Genomic DNA, 15180 nt, shown 5'->3' on the forward strand with positions numbered 1-15180 from the left:
TTTCAATGGGTTTGAGCTCCGAAGTGTCCAAATTCTTTCGCTGTTCACACAGTCTAACAAAGGGCATTGTAGAGATCAAACTCACTCTTAGCTGTATGGTGCCAGAAAAAAACAGAACAAGTTTTTTTCTGGAGGCTGCTCAGGCATCAAGCTTCCAAAGATGGTGATAAGAATGTTTGAATTAGGGTAAGAGGGAGTTGCCACTTGCCCTCCCCCCCCCCCCCCCCCCCCCCCCCACCAGCCTTACTTTAAAGAACCATAAAATAGACTTTAGGAAAAATTTTGTAATAAAAGTTTCACAGCCTTCATTGTCATCTTGTGCTTCCAATCCAATCATAGATTTTGTATACATAGTAGGGTGGGCCTTTTGTGTCATCCAAACTAATCATGACGTGCTTTGGCTTTGCTCGCTGTCGTATTGATGGGTGAGGTGCAGTGATCCTTCACTGTGGCTCCTGAAGTCTTATCCAGCTTCATTTGCTCATTATTGCATCATAGTCAGTCCCAACCAGAGTTCTCTCTTGAGCTTACCACAAAGGGTACCTTGAGCTTGCCTGGGGATGTTGTGTTAGTGCATTGTCTTAACCAATGTTTCCCAAGTCGGTCCTGGAGTTCCCCCTTGCCAGTCAGGTTTTCAGGATATTGACAATGAATATGCATGAAGTGGATTTGCATACACTGCCTCCATTATGTGCAAATCTCTTTCAACATTTTCATTCTGGATATCCTAAAAATCTGTCAGACTTGGGAAACATTGGTCTTAATTGCTCATTCTCATCACAACTCTCTGTTTCATTCCCACTTTCCAGTAGCCTAAGAAGAACTTTCTCTCAGATTGATTCCTCCTCTTGAGGTTATTGTACAGTATATTGTCATTTTCCAAATGTGCAATCACAGGAGTAAATTTAGCTTTAATTTATTGCATTAATTTCTCATATAAATGTTAATTTTTGAGTAATTGCTTATTTCATTGATATGTTAAATGTTGTGCTTACCTTTACATTATGAAAATAGTTATTTAAATTACAAGAAATGTAAACAAACCATGCTAATAATTTTATATTCTATTAAGGAGAAAGAATTGAAGGAAAGAAGGACGAATATCAGCACTGATTCTTTTCATTCTACACATTCTGAGCTTGATCAGTCGATGGAAAAACACACTGAAGTCAAAACTCAAGAGACAAAGTTACATGTTTCAACTATGACAGAATTCCAAGTTGACAAATCAAACAATAGAGAAGTTAGCATAGAGCAACTGCAAGAAAAGCTACAGGATTTGCAGATGAAATTAGACTATTCAGAAACAGAAAAGGAGCACTTGATAGCACAGCTACAATCTGGGAACTTGGGCACTGCATATTTAAACAGTGGGGAGATTTCAGAAAATGGGTCAAATCTGAACCAGAAGCTTCAGGAAATGCAAAATAAGTACGAAGAAGCTATGAAAGAGGTTTCAAGTTTACAAAAGCAGGTGAAATTAGGCCACGGTGCCCCTGAAAATGTGGACAATAATTTGAATGTTCATGAACTGCAAGCTACATGTGAGGAGATAAATGCACTGAAGGAAGAGTATGATTATGTACTGGCAGAAAGTGAAAGAGATAAGAAGACACTGAAGGAGTTAGAACTGAAGCTTGAAGGAATGGAGAAGAGCATGATCACTATGGTATCTGAGGAGAAACAAGAGGAAATTAGAAAATCCTATTGCTCCATCATAGAAGACATCAACCAAGAAAAGGCCTTGTTAATCATAAAATACAAAGAAAGCCAAGAAGAAGGGAAAAGACTGCAAGATAAGCTGAAACAGGAAAAACAGCCAGAATCACCTGATGAATCTGGAGAAGTGAAGCAAATGACAAGGACAATAGATGAACTAAGCAGGCAAGTTACTGAGCTGTCTCTCTTGTATAATGAAGCTCAAACTGAGCTTGAACAAAGAAAGAGGAGGGAGACTCTTCAAGATGCGTCTTCTGGCTACATTCGTAGTGATGAGCATGAGAAACTCATGCAGGAAGTTAATAAATTAAAAATTAAAGCTGAAACGGCACTAGCGGACATTGAGTCCCAATATAAAAAGGCGTCAAATGAAGTGGCCCAACTCAAACAAGAATTGAAGACTGAGAAGCAGAACTCCGTGTTGGTCTCTGAGCAGCTGCAGGTGATAATGACTCTTAAGAACACAGTAAAGGACATGGAAGATGAAAAAAATGAGCTTAAAGCACATGTGATCAGCAAGGAGTTTGATATAGAAAACCTACAGGAGCGTCTGTTGCAAGAAAAGGCTGAAGTTCATGAAACTATGGTGCCCAGAGAGTCTTATGAAAAACTAAAGTCATCTTTAGAGGAGGAAATTAATGTTTTGTCTTCCAGTTTAAAAGAGATGATGGAAGAAAATGAAAAGGTGTGTTCAGACAATGTACATATTAAGAAGGAAATTTTGTGTCTGAAGGAGGAAAGGGAAGCTGCTCAGGCTCTCCTGAAGACAAAGGAACAAGAAGTCTGTGAACTCCGACTTCAGTATAGTCAAGCTCAAGAGGACCTTGCTGAAATGAAAAACTACTGTGAAAGCACTTCAAAACTGAAAGAGGACAAAGATAAGACTGTAAGTTGTTGGTATTTCTGGTATCTGAATGGTAGCCCACAGTAGAAAAGGTGCACATCAGAAATCATGAACAGTTTGCAGTTTCTCAGCTAAGTAATTTGCCACATTGGTCCCTGTGTATTCTAGAGGAATGTTCCAATTTTTTATATTTTGTGAAAAGAGAATTAGGAATTCCTGGGCACATTCAAATCTAGTCTGTCGTGGATTTCATAGAGCCCCAAGCATGTCACTTTATTTCCCTGGGCTGTGTTATGCCGATATACACATTCCAGCTTTATCACTCAGTATTTGATGCGGTGATTTTGGGGAATTACAGCAAAGTGCTGAAAGATTTGAATTTGCTGTGTGTTGTATAAATCCAAAGTTGCTGCATCGTTATATTGGAAATGTAGATAAGTAATAGTTTCTAAACCTTTTCAGTTGTGATTGGTGTACTAGTAATCATGTTTATATTTGGAAATGCTGGTGCTTATTCTATGTTTGCAGGCGTGGTTGCATTTTGACTTTGCAAGTAGTGTTCTGAAGTTACACTATAGAGTCAATTGGCAAGGATATTTTTCTTTAGTAGGGTACAGCAAAGAAATTTCATGCAGCTAAATTCTAACATTGAGCTAGAATAATGGGGATGAATAAAGTATCCAGGATTTTTCTGTTTTTAGGTATTTTTAACATTCTGAATGAAATGCTGGACTGCAAATCAAATACTAAAAATGTTGCTGCTATTGTAATTAATAATGTGTGTGAGAGAAACTTTGTTAAAATGGGAAAAAGAATTTTTCAAAATATATTGTGAGATTTTGAAAGAGAAGGAAAGACAAACTGTATGAAAACTTCCAGAGGGTTAGCCATATTAGTCTGGATTAGCAAAAATGACAGAGGCTGGTGGCAATTTATAGACAAACAAGAAAAGAAAAATAGGCAAACCTCCACAAAAAGATTAAACCAAATGAGCAGGGATATACAGTGTGGCCAATAATTACCTAAACAAGTAAATAATATTATAAATATTCATCATCACAACAGTAAATCAGTATATAATTTATAAATTCATGTGCAAAATACTTAACCATCTAAAACTCTGTTAAAACCCAGTGTGGCCATGTTTGTGTACCATCTGCGTTTGGAGTATGTACATAAAATTAGTTACTGTTTTGTTAAAGTTTTATGTATTTAAGTAATTATTGGCTATGTTAGATACCCCTGCTCATTTGGATTTGCACCTTGTAAATCAGTTAATTGAGGTATGAGCTTTTGAGGACATGTTCTCTTTATCATAGACAAAATTGTATACACATCTCTTTCTTAATTTTTTTTTCTTACAGATTAATGAATTGACCAAAGAAGTATGCAAATTAAAGGAAGCACTAAACAGCCTGTCTCAGCTCTCTTTCTCTACAAGTACACCCAAGAGACAGAGTCAGCAGCTGGAGACTCTACAGCAACAAGTTAAACAACTGCAGAGTCAACTGGTGGTGCGTTTACCTTTGAAAATTATTGCTCCTCTCTGATATCACAACAAGAGAGTTATAATAAACACAGTTATAAATTTCATTGCCCTTGAGTTTTCCCTTGCACTTGGCATCTTTGCATAAGAATTACTTAATAAGAGAGATCTTATGTTGAAATAGTGGTCTGCTGTTATATACATTTGTGTTTTTATTAGGGCTGCATTTTAGTGGGAATGGGATTGGAGGAACAAATAGTAAGCAGTGGCGTAGCCATAGGGGACCTGGGTGGGCCAGGGCCCACCCATTTAGGGCTCAGGCCCACCCAACAGTAGCACACATTTAGCGGTAGCTGGTGAGGATCCCAAGCTTGGCCAGCTGAAGACTTTCCCTTGATGGTAACGAAAATGCTACTCTCCACAATACTGGCACCTGAGCATGCTCATTTTTCAGCGCATGCCTGCTGCAGACTGCCAAGGTGGAAAGAAGTGTTTTACCACCAGCTGGGATATTTTTTGGTGGTGGTTGGGGGGGGGGGAGGGGAAGAACAATTGGTGCCCACCCACTTCTTGCTTAGGCCCACCCAAAATCTGTTGTCTGGCTACGCCCCTGGTAGTAAGTTTGGAGGAAGAAAGATGATGTGCAGTTTCTTCTCCAGTGATTTTAGAAATAGAAGAAATAGTGGCAGAGATTGAAGGAAGGTTGAGAGAATGGAATGAGGGAAGGTGAATTGGTTGAGCACTCAAGTTTAATCTTGTGAATCCTGTCATGGAAGTACTCTGTCATAGTCTGCGGAGAAAGTGAAGAGGAGGTTGGAGGTGAAGGCACTTTGAGGAGAGAGTTCAGTATGGTAGAGAAACAGCAAGGGTTGGAGCCAAGAAAGTTTGTCAAATGGATATAGTAGTCATGTTTGGTAAGTGAAAGAGCAGACTGGAAGGAGGTCAGCAATAATTTGAAATGAATGGCCAGCATAAGTATGTGATTTTAGCCAAAGGCATTCAGCAAATCAGGCATAGGAAAGTAGGTAGTAGATTATGAAGGTTAACCAAGGCTGGGGTTTGGTACACCTTACAGAATGGGGAGGAGTGAGAGTGTCCAGAGCAGAGGAAAGAATAGTATTATAGGAAAAAACAGCATTATTGACAGACTTGGATAATATAGTCGATGAGAAGGGAGATGAAAGAGTGCAAGGGTCAATAGCCTGAAGATTTCTAAATGTATTGGTGGGTATTGGACATGATTGGCGGGGGAGGGTGATAAGAGAGTTATCAGATGGTCAGAGAGGGGAGGAACTGGAGAGTGAGCAGTTGGAGGAGGAGCCAAAATCAAGGCAGTGGCCATTATGGTGAGTAGGGATAGTGAAGCACAGGTGAAGATTGAATGAGGATGTTAATGCGAGAAACTTAGAGACATGAGTCAGAGAAGTCATTAGAGTGAATGTTAAAATACCCAAGAATGAGAGGAGGAGGTGATGGTTCAAGAAAGAAGGAAAGCCAGGACTCAGTCAGTGAGAAAGGAAGAAAGACTTATTAGGGGGTTGATAAATGACTGCCACCAGGAGAGGTAGTGGAGTGAATAGACAGATGGAGTGAACTTCAAAGGAAGAAAAGCAGAGAGACTGAGGTGAGTTGAAATTATGAGAAGGTGAGAGTGGCAGTCCGACACCATCTCCACAGCCAACCGAGCAAGATGTATGGGAGAAAAAGTAACCTCCATGACCTTGGGCAGCAACTGAAGCAGAGTCTTGAAGGCAAAGCTATGTCTCTGAGCAAGCAGATGGAAAGTATGAAAGATAGAGTTCATGAATATAGGCAACGATAGATGTCATGGATATAAGACAGAGCAGACATGGCACATGAGAACGGCAGAGAAGGAGGAGAAATGAGAAAAACAGAAATAAGAATGGATATGTTTTGATGTAACCTGCATACGTAGGGTGAGAGTTGATTTTGTAGGACCAGGATTGGGATTGATATTCCCAACAGCAGGAGAAGGAGCGGGAGGCATAATGACAGCAACAAAGATGAGATGCACTCAGACAGAATGGAGATGGTATAAGAGAAAAAGATAATCTGGAGATAAGTGATATAAGCAGTGCTGTTTTGAAATATTGTTTGAAAGTGGTTTAAGAATAAATGGAAGATTTTAGGAGGATTTATGATGCTTTATGAAATCCAAGGGAGCTAGGAGGTGAGAGGCTGATATGCATGGACAGGGATCTTGGGGTGATGGTGTCAGAGGATCTTAAAGTAAGAAAACTGTGTGACAGGATAGAGTAGGTAGTTGTAAGGATAAATTGAGGGAAAACAAGAGTAGGTACAATATCTTGGAAAGCTATGTGTACACATAGTTTGGATAATAAAATCCTGGAGTTGGAGACCCTAATGACAGAGGCAATTTGCATTTTAAGGCTATCCCAGAGGAGAAGTGTAGTGAAATCCAATGATAAAAAATATAGCTATACCAGGCTTTCAGCTGTCCTAGAAGAACAGGGTAAATAAATAAAAAAAAGTAGTGCTTTCTGATGAAAACAGGCAAAAATACATTAAAGCGCCTGAAATGCAGTGCGTGTACTAGACAGCCCTTTATCATTGTCAGCATTCAGCTATCTCAGTACCTTTTTGGTGTGATAAAATTCATGCTGCCATCATGCAACAACTGAACCTATGCATATTGTCAACAATAGCAACTTTTTTCATATTTAAGTTGCTTATTAGTGTCCATTAGTCTTCCTTTACCAAGTAGCTGATATTAATTTTCCTTCCAGCTGTATCTATTGAGTTCTCTGTGTTGCTTATTTTCTAACTTTTTCAACTTAATTGCATTTGCTGTTCACAAATGATTAGAATATGTTAGATTTATTTATGGTCTGTCACAAAACAAATATGATCCCCTTTCACTCAGTTTTGGTCAGTTTTTCTAACATAAGAACATAACATAACACAGGTTTCAACCAACAAATCTACCACCTATTACGTCAACCATACACTTTGTCATCTCTCAGGAAAACAACAGTAGAGCAATTGCTGCCCACCCCCACTGTTCCCTCTAAGTTGAACGGGAGTTTTCCACCTACAGTCCTGCCAGCTGGGGGTACTGTTTCACTAGGGGGACACTCAGTGAAGTTACATGGTAATACTTTTAAAATGAATAAGAGAAAATATTTTTTCACTCAATGAACAGTTAACTCTGGAACTTGTTGTCAGAGGATGTGGTAAAAGCAGTTAGCATATCTCTATTTAAAAAAAGGTTTGGACCAGCCCATAATCTGCTATTAAGATAGATATGGGGAAAGCCACTACATATCTCTGGGATTAGTAGCATGAAATCTTGCTACTATTCGGGATTTTGCCAGGTACTTGTGAACTGGAAAGGCCACTGTTGGAAACAGGGTACTGGGCTTGATGAACCATTAGTCTGTCCAGTATGGCTATTCTTATGTAGTCTTCAAATGCTAGTCAAAAAATCTATTACGTTACTCCTGTTAAGCTATAAGACATTTTTTTAGTGCCAGTCTTTTATAAATCTTGCCTTATTTTTCTTTTATTTCTATGTATTACTTTAAAGTGGACTTACATGGGAATCACACTACTTTGTCCAGGAATCATTAAGAAAGGAATGGGGGGGGGGGGCGGAAACAGTATATCATGTCCCTGTGTTGCATCAAGTTGAGATTTCACTCTGAGTATTTTGTGCCTTCAGGTCATTTGATTTGAAAGAATTAGTGGAATTAGAAAAGGTACACAAAGGGGAGACCAAAATAATAAAAGGGTTTGAATGATTTCCCTATAAGGAAAGGCTAAAAGGTTTAGTGTTCCTCATCTTGGAGAAGAGATGGCTGAAGGGGATGATATAAAGGTCTGTAAAATTGAGTGGAACAAATGAAAGCAAAGCAGTTGTTTACGCTTTCAGAAAATACAAACGCTAGAACACACAAAGTTACTAAATAGTGCATTTAAAACAAATGAAAATATTTTTTTCACAATCAGGTTCTGGAATTTGTTGCTGGAAGATGTGGTGAAAGCAGTTAGTACAGCTGGGTTTAAAAAATGTCTGGACAAGTTCTGGAAGAAATGTTCATAAACCCATTGTTGTGATGGACTTGGGGAACTCCACTGCTTATTCTTGAGAGAGCAAAGAATCTATCTTCCTTTTGGGTTCCTGCCAGATACATCTGGCCTGGTTTGGCCACTGTTGACAACAGGAAATGGGACATGATGGACCTTTGGTTTGACCCAGTATGGCAGATCTTACATTCCTATGTTCATATTATTTGTGGTTATCCTGAAAACCAAACTGACTGGGTGTGTCCAAAGGACTGGGTTTAGTCTTGGATGTAAATCCTGGTGTGGATGCTGTGACAACAGGGAAGGATTCAGGGCTCAAGGCATAAGTGTGATTATATAGTTATAAAGATTCTTCACACATGTGGGTGTTTGTTTTTAGAATCGCTTTCCCTTTTTCTGTTCTGTCAGTAATTTGGTGTACTTTTTCCAGTTTTATGTTTTGGTTTTAAATGTAAACTGCTTTGATTTTATTGTGAAAGGAAGAAGTATATCTAAAGATAAAGAAATGGGTATAGATAATGGTCTCTGTTGTAACTTGAATTAAGAAAGGTGCAGGTAGTAACAGATGTTTCTGATCCTTCTTTGTGTACTCGCCTAGGATTCCATCACTCCCTTTTCCTGGAATTTAATGCTGTATGCATCTAGTCTCTCTATATAATAATTTGTCCATCTGCGTCCCTGGGTGGCCTGGCTGGTTGGGTTCGTAACAGCATGCAAATGAGCTTATGTCAGCTCGCCTCCAGTGTTACCTTCCCTCTGTGTCCCACCCTCCTCTGACGTTATTTCATCTTTCCACGAGGGCGGGACACTGAGAGGGGAGGAAAGGGAAGGCTGGAGGCGACGTGAGCCGAGACCTGAGGGAAGGAAAGGATAGGCTGGAGGCGACGCGAGCCGAGCCCGCCGCCGCTGCGACCTGAGGTAAAAGGGAAGTTTTAAAGGCAGGGCGGCAGGATGGAAAAGAGGGCTGTTGTGGGAGATGAGGGCTGGGGTTGAACGCGACCTTGGGTGCTTAAAAGGGGGGCAGGTGTGGGCTGGGGTGAATCACTGGACATGGATGGGGGATGGAAGGGGAGAGGAGAAGCTAATCGCTGGACATGGATTGGAGAGGAGAGGAGAATGGCTGGACATGGAGGGGAGTGAGGAGAAATCACTTAGACAAGAGTCACTGGACATGGATTGGATTAGATGGGAGGGGAGAATCACTGGACATGGAGGGGAGGGCAAGGGAGATAGGAGAAATCACTTAGACGATAGGCTTCCTAGAGCCCGTTTCATTTTTTGCAAAACAGCTTTTTTGCTTGTAGTACTATAAAAATTAGTAGTCGTAATTGGTGATGGCTACCTGAGGACCTTTATTGTACTTATACCCAAATACTTGAATCTCTGTTCCTTTGTGTTTTTGATTTTTTTTCTTTTTAGTCCTGGGACTACAGAATCAATTGGGTAGTTCTCCCCTTTCATTTTTCCATACAGCTGTTTTCCTCTGTTACACACCTGACACCTACTTTTTGAAAAATCACTCTTGCAAAGATCTTTGTTCACTTCTAGAAGTTAAATCAGTCATCAGTCTCCTGTAAAAAACAGACTGAGGGTGAAAGGTTTACTTCTCAAAGTAGGGATGCTCTCCAGTCAATTGTTGGACTCTGCTGGAGCAGCTACTTCAGTGCAGTACCAGAAGGACTTGGCTGTGTGGCTCTTTGCACCCACTGCAGGACTTCACAGGAGGCAGGCTGCCTGACTCTCCAGCTCCTTTCTACCCATTGAGCAGTCTTCTCATGGGTCTCAAATCAACTACCAGGACTTATTGAGATCACTTTTGTGTGGAGAGTCATAGTAAATGATTTAGTCCACACAGCTATGCCTTCTTTTTTTTTTTTCTTGAAGTGCTTCATTCAATTATGGAGGCTTATGAGGATAAGTGAAGTTTAAGAGTAAAGTCAAGTAAATACATAATGAGAGCTCATCTGAAATGCCTTATAGTATATCTCTTGAGAATACCTGTAGTGCCATACTTAAGACTAAGGATGGTTCATTGAGCACTTTTTTGGCAAATGTAAACAAGGAGGGAATGCTTAATGAATCATATAGTTCTGTTATAGACAGGGCTTTTTTTGAGGGGGTACTGAGTACCAGCACCTTTTCCATTGTCTGCTAAAATTGACCTATGGTCCCCACGTTTTAATGAAAGAGCTCAGGCCATACACCAATTCTGCCTTGTCATAGATTCTGTGACTGGTTGCAGGTGGGTCCCTCAGTGATCATCCTACCCCTGAAGGGTGGCCTGGCATTTGAGTATGGGCACCTTTTAAGCTAGAAAAAATGCACTGGTTATAGAGCATATGCCAGATATATTTGCTTTTCATCATTACTGATGTTGCAGTAATTGTCCTTTAAAAAAAATGAAGTACCTTTTTAATAGCCGTTCCTTCTTTAATTGATTGACTTTTTAATTCCAGGAGTCCAAGAAACAACACCAGGAGATAGTATCAGTTTACAGAACACATCTTCTCTATGCTGTGCAGGTACTGAAACTTTTTATTATCATCACATTTATTACTGGTGATAATTGTTTATCCCATTTTTGGTGAATTTTTATTGAAATTTGTTAACCCTTTTCACTGAAGCATGCAAAATAATTCAAATTTATATGCTGATTGAAAAATCTGTGAAAACACTAGGCTATTATGAATGGTAATGTAACAAAAGGTCCAGAAAATGCATGGTTCGTCATAATTAAGTGACTTATATGCTAGCAAAGATTATGTGTTTAAAACATTTAAAAACTAAATCCCATCAACCAAAAGCTTTAGAGAAAAATCAAGCCTTTAATTTCTTTTTAAAAGAGAGAGGAAAAAAAACTCTCAAAGCAATCGGTGCATTGGTAAAGTGTTCCATAGTGTAGGACCACACACTGAAAAAGCACATGTCTGAGGAAAATGTAGCTTAACATTCTGTAATCTGAAGAAAAGAAATTGTTGCAATAAGGGAAGAGCCCTTTGAAGGATTATAAATTTGAATCAAAGCTCCCAGATAAGAAGGCCCGTCACTAAAAAGAACCTGGAACACTAGGCAAACAATCTTAAATTGTATCTTGTACATAATAGGCAACCAAGGGAGATCAGCTAGATCCAGGGTAATATCAGACTCTTATTTTGAAAAGAAAAAATATACAATAATTCAAGAACAACTCTTGTTACAGAAAAGATGAGATATTTCTATTAGGGATTCCATAATATCAAAAACTAAAGCAATATCAAGAAAAACAGAAAGAAAAAGATAAGTTATATATTTTCATATTACTTTATATTATTCATCTTTAGTCCACAATTGAACGGAGGCATGCATACCACTATATCTGTGGATATATAGAGATTAACTCTACCAATCAAAAAGAAAAATAGGAGGCTAGAGGGAGATCCAGGATTTCTCCTCTTAAATTATGGAGTTGATGTAATCGTCGCAACTATCTTGGAATCTAAAAAAGAACTAAATTGTTTAGGATCAGAAAACACATATTTAACAGAATTTAATTTCATTCCACATTTGCAGGGGAAATTCAAACAGAAAAGAGCGTCCAATTGTATTGCTCTTGGGTGTAATTTAAGAAATTCTTGACGCCTCTTTTGGGTCGCTTTAGAAACATCCGGAAACATTCTAACTTTATAGTTCAAAAAAAGCTGATCTGTATGAAGGAAAAATTGTTTCAAAACCCAGTCTCTGTCAGGTTGTAAAACAAATGTCATTATAAGAGTTGCTGGTATTAAGCCCAAGTTATCGTCTTCCAAGGTCTGTGTTAAATTCAGATTCAAGGTGTCAAAAGGTACTCCAGCCCCTTCATCAGCCAACTGGCCTGTCTCCTTTTTTGTATAAGGTAGTAAATAGTAAATTTTTGAGACCGGGGGGTATGCTTGCTCAGGTATTTTCAGAAGTTATAAGTGGAGCAATTGAAACCTGTTTAGGAAAATTTATCAATCGCAGTGTATTGAATCGCTCCTGATTTTCCAGAGATTCTGTTTTATTCTGAAGATACAAATTTTCTTTTATTAAGTTAACTTGGGTTTGTTGGAGAATTTGTATGTCTTTTGTATTAGTCTCCAGCGTTTTAGCCATGGTTAACATATTTTCCTCTAATGACGGTATTTTTCCTGATAAGATCTGGGATTGTTGAATTAAAGGTGAGAGTTTTTGAGAGAGAGAAATTTCCAGACCCACAAGGGCTTCCCAAATTACTTCTAGGGTATTTTTTTCTGGTTTCTTAAGTAAGAGTAACTTACTTAGTGAATCAAGGTCTACCAACGATTCTTTTGGAAGTAGTGTCACCTTCAGATGGTCTTCAGCATGAGTGTTCTCTCCCTGTTGATCCGCATCTGCTTGTGCGGATATAGTCGGCGGTATTCTCTCCGAGCTGGGTCCCGCACCAGGAAGCCCTATCGCCTCTTGGGCACTAAGGGTTTCCTGGCCCCTTCTCGGCGTGTCTGCCGGCATGGGAGATGGAGCCCATACTTAGGGGCTTAACGATGTCTCTGCTTCTAAGTGGAGGCGCGGCTCGCCTTTCCCCGCTCCCTCCAGCTGCGAAGGTATAGCACCTGATGCCATTCCTTGAAGGAGAAAGCGATCCAAAGACCCCACAATTGGCGAGACTTGCGCCACGGGACCAGCGCGTTACCTGCCCCTCTTCTTAGGCATAGAGGAAAGAAAATTTTGAGTCTAAATGAAAATGAGGTAGGTGGGTTAGGAGCGACTTCTCAACATTCCCTCTCAGCCACCATCTTGCCTCTGCACACACACCATATCAGACTCTTATTTGGCAGAATCTAGAGGTGAGAAAGCCCTTGAACCATTGTCAGCTGATGCCATTTTAACTGCTATCATTTTTCAAGATGGTGTCAGTGAGAACAGGCAGACATCTGTTTCCCTGTAGCCAAGTAAGTATTGCTGGTCCATCAAGGGTATTGGAGGTTCGAAAGCTTTCTGGTTGAGGACTTGTGCTGCCCATGGGATGCTGTGTCCATGAAATTCCTGGTGTATGGACCAGAAAGCCTCTATAGTTAAAACAGAGATAAAATTAGAAGGTAGCTTTACCTCTGTTTTAATACTGAAATTAAAATGGAAGTATGGTTTACTTCAAAGCTTGTATCCACTCCAATTAAGTGCCTTTTAGCCTTCACACACTTCACTTGCTGATATTGCTGGGATGTGAATGTTTTGAGGATTTGATTGTATTTACTGTTGCCATTGTTTTTGAGGCAAGAGAGCTAGCTTGGAGGTTGCACCACAGTGATATCCCCTCCACTATCACCTGTATCAGATGCTGTGAAATCCAAAGGGACCACAGCTGTGCAGGCCTGGGACCAGAGGAATGTGCAGCTTCAGATGGCACTTGTTTGAAATTAGAATGTTGTTCTTGTTGACTGACATTTTTGTTTGATCATCAATGCATGGTATGAACTGTTCTTTGCATTTTATTGTGTTTTTGGTTTGTGGTTGGGGGAAGGGGGTTGTTTTACTAAAAGGTCAGTGAGTTTAAACTCTTCCAGCTCCTTGAAAATGTCACACTTTTATAAATGCAGTGTTGCCAAGGTTTCCCTATTCTGTGGTATGCCTCTTGGTCAGTTCTTATCCTAGTTCACCTGAATCTGAAATTATTTTGCTTTCTCCCTTAGGGGCAAATGGATGAAGATGTTCAAAGAGTATTAAAGCAGATATTAACTATGTGTAAGAGCCAGTCCCCGAAAAAGTGATGCGAGCTTTCACTTTCCTGCTGATTGCCACTGCTGCACACTGCCATTGTAGGGAAATTTGAGTTACAGCCAGTAACTTTACCATGCCAGTGAATCGGAGCCTTCACCAGTGTCTGCCGATCTCTTCTGTCCATTGTATGCACTGTATTGCTAGTGAATGACTGCTGCAGGCCCTTCAGGAAGCCTTTTGTACCCAAAACATATTTATTTTTCTACAAGTTTTTGTGCAACTGCAAATTTTTGTACTAACTTTTGCAACTCCATCTGTAAATAAGTCTCAAGAAATAGCTGTTTGGTAAGATGTATTTATAAAAGAATAAGTGAAAGGGTGAAGTGAAGGAGAAGTAACTAAATGCTTTGTGTTTTCACATTTGAACTTCAGTGACAAATCCCGGCTGATGATATCAATGAATTAAGCTTGATGGTTCTGAGCTTCCCCTCTTGTACAATAATTTGTGCATATCACAAGCCACCCTCTACTTCAGGGGCAGTTTTCAGACTGTACTTGCTGGTTTAGATGATGTATACTTATACCCATGGTCTTTGCAGTATTTCTCAAAGTGAAATACATGGAAATTGCCATGGGTGCATGGTTAACACAGTCACTTCCACCTACTCTGTGTGGGTAAATTTTGCTTTATAAGTATGCAGATCTAAAATGCAATTTTATGAGCGCACTTTTCCTTCCCTAACCTAAATACGCCTTCCTTGGATGTAACTAAAAGTATATGTGCCGTAGAGGAACGCGCAGACTTCAGCTGCATTGAAGGTGGGCAATTTTCTGTCAATTTATGTTCAAATGCAGCCTCTGTGTACTAGAGCTGTTTGGTATAAAGCATGGACTATAGTCAGACAGCTATTTGTCCATTAATCTTATGTGCACTTAATATTTGTCATACCTTTTTTTTTTTTTTAGATAATAAGCAACCCTAATGAAAGTATCCAAATTAGCTTTATTACCTCCACCCACCCCCCCAATCCAAGTAAGACATACAACTTACGTAGAATACCAGCATGCACTTGGGAAAGTAATAGGAGTTCAGCTTTTAAACATGTGAGCTTGCACACCTAGATACACCTAGATGGAGGAGGATGGGAAAGCAAAAAAGAGTGAAAATGTTGAACCTTTAGGTTATAATTATCCATCTGTGAAAACTAAGCAAAATAAACTAGAGGTGACTAAAACACAAAATTTGTAATTCTTTTGTAGCTTAGGAGATTTTTGTGTAACAATTTAGAAGTTGCATTGTAAGATGATGGTAATTAGTCCTGAGGCCACTCCTTCCATGAATGACAGCTGTGATTCAAATTAACTCAATTAA

General features: G+C 39.5%; 1 protein-coding gene across 4 annotated transcripts in view; it reads left to right on the top strand.

Annotated features, from left to right (window-relative positions):
* RAI14 (retinoic acid induced 14) overlaps positions 1-14955 on the top strand; it is a 266149-nt gene extending 251194 nt beyond the window's left edge. For all 4 annotated transcript variants that reach the window (XM_030193017.1, XM_030193015.1, XM_030193019.1 and 1 more), the window contains 4 exons: positions 1073-2605; positions 3928-4077; positions 10574-10639; positions 13781-14955. In XM_030193017.1, the coding sequence (XP_030048877.1) occupies positions 1073-2605; positions 3928-4077; positions 10574-10639; positions 13781-13858 (1827 nt within the window). In that variant the 3' untranslated portion in view covers positions 13859-14955. The remainder of the gene's footprint in view (positions 1-1072; positions 2606-3927; positions 4078-10573; positions 10640-13780) is intronic.
* Positions 14956-15180: the final 225 nt, after the last annotated feature.

The sequence above is a fragment of the Microcaecilia unicolor genome, chromosome 2, assembly GCF_901765095.1.
Source record: "Microcaecilia unicolor chromosome 2, aMicUni1.1, whole genome shotgun sequence".
Taxonomy (NCBI): domain Eukaryota; kingdom Metazoa; phylum Chordata; class Amphibia; order Gymnophiona; family Siphonopidae; genus Microcaecilia; species Microcaecilia unicolor.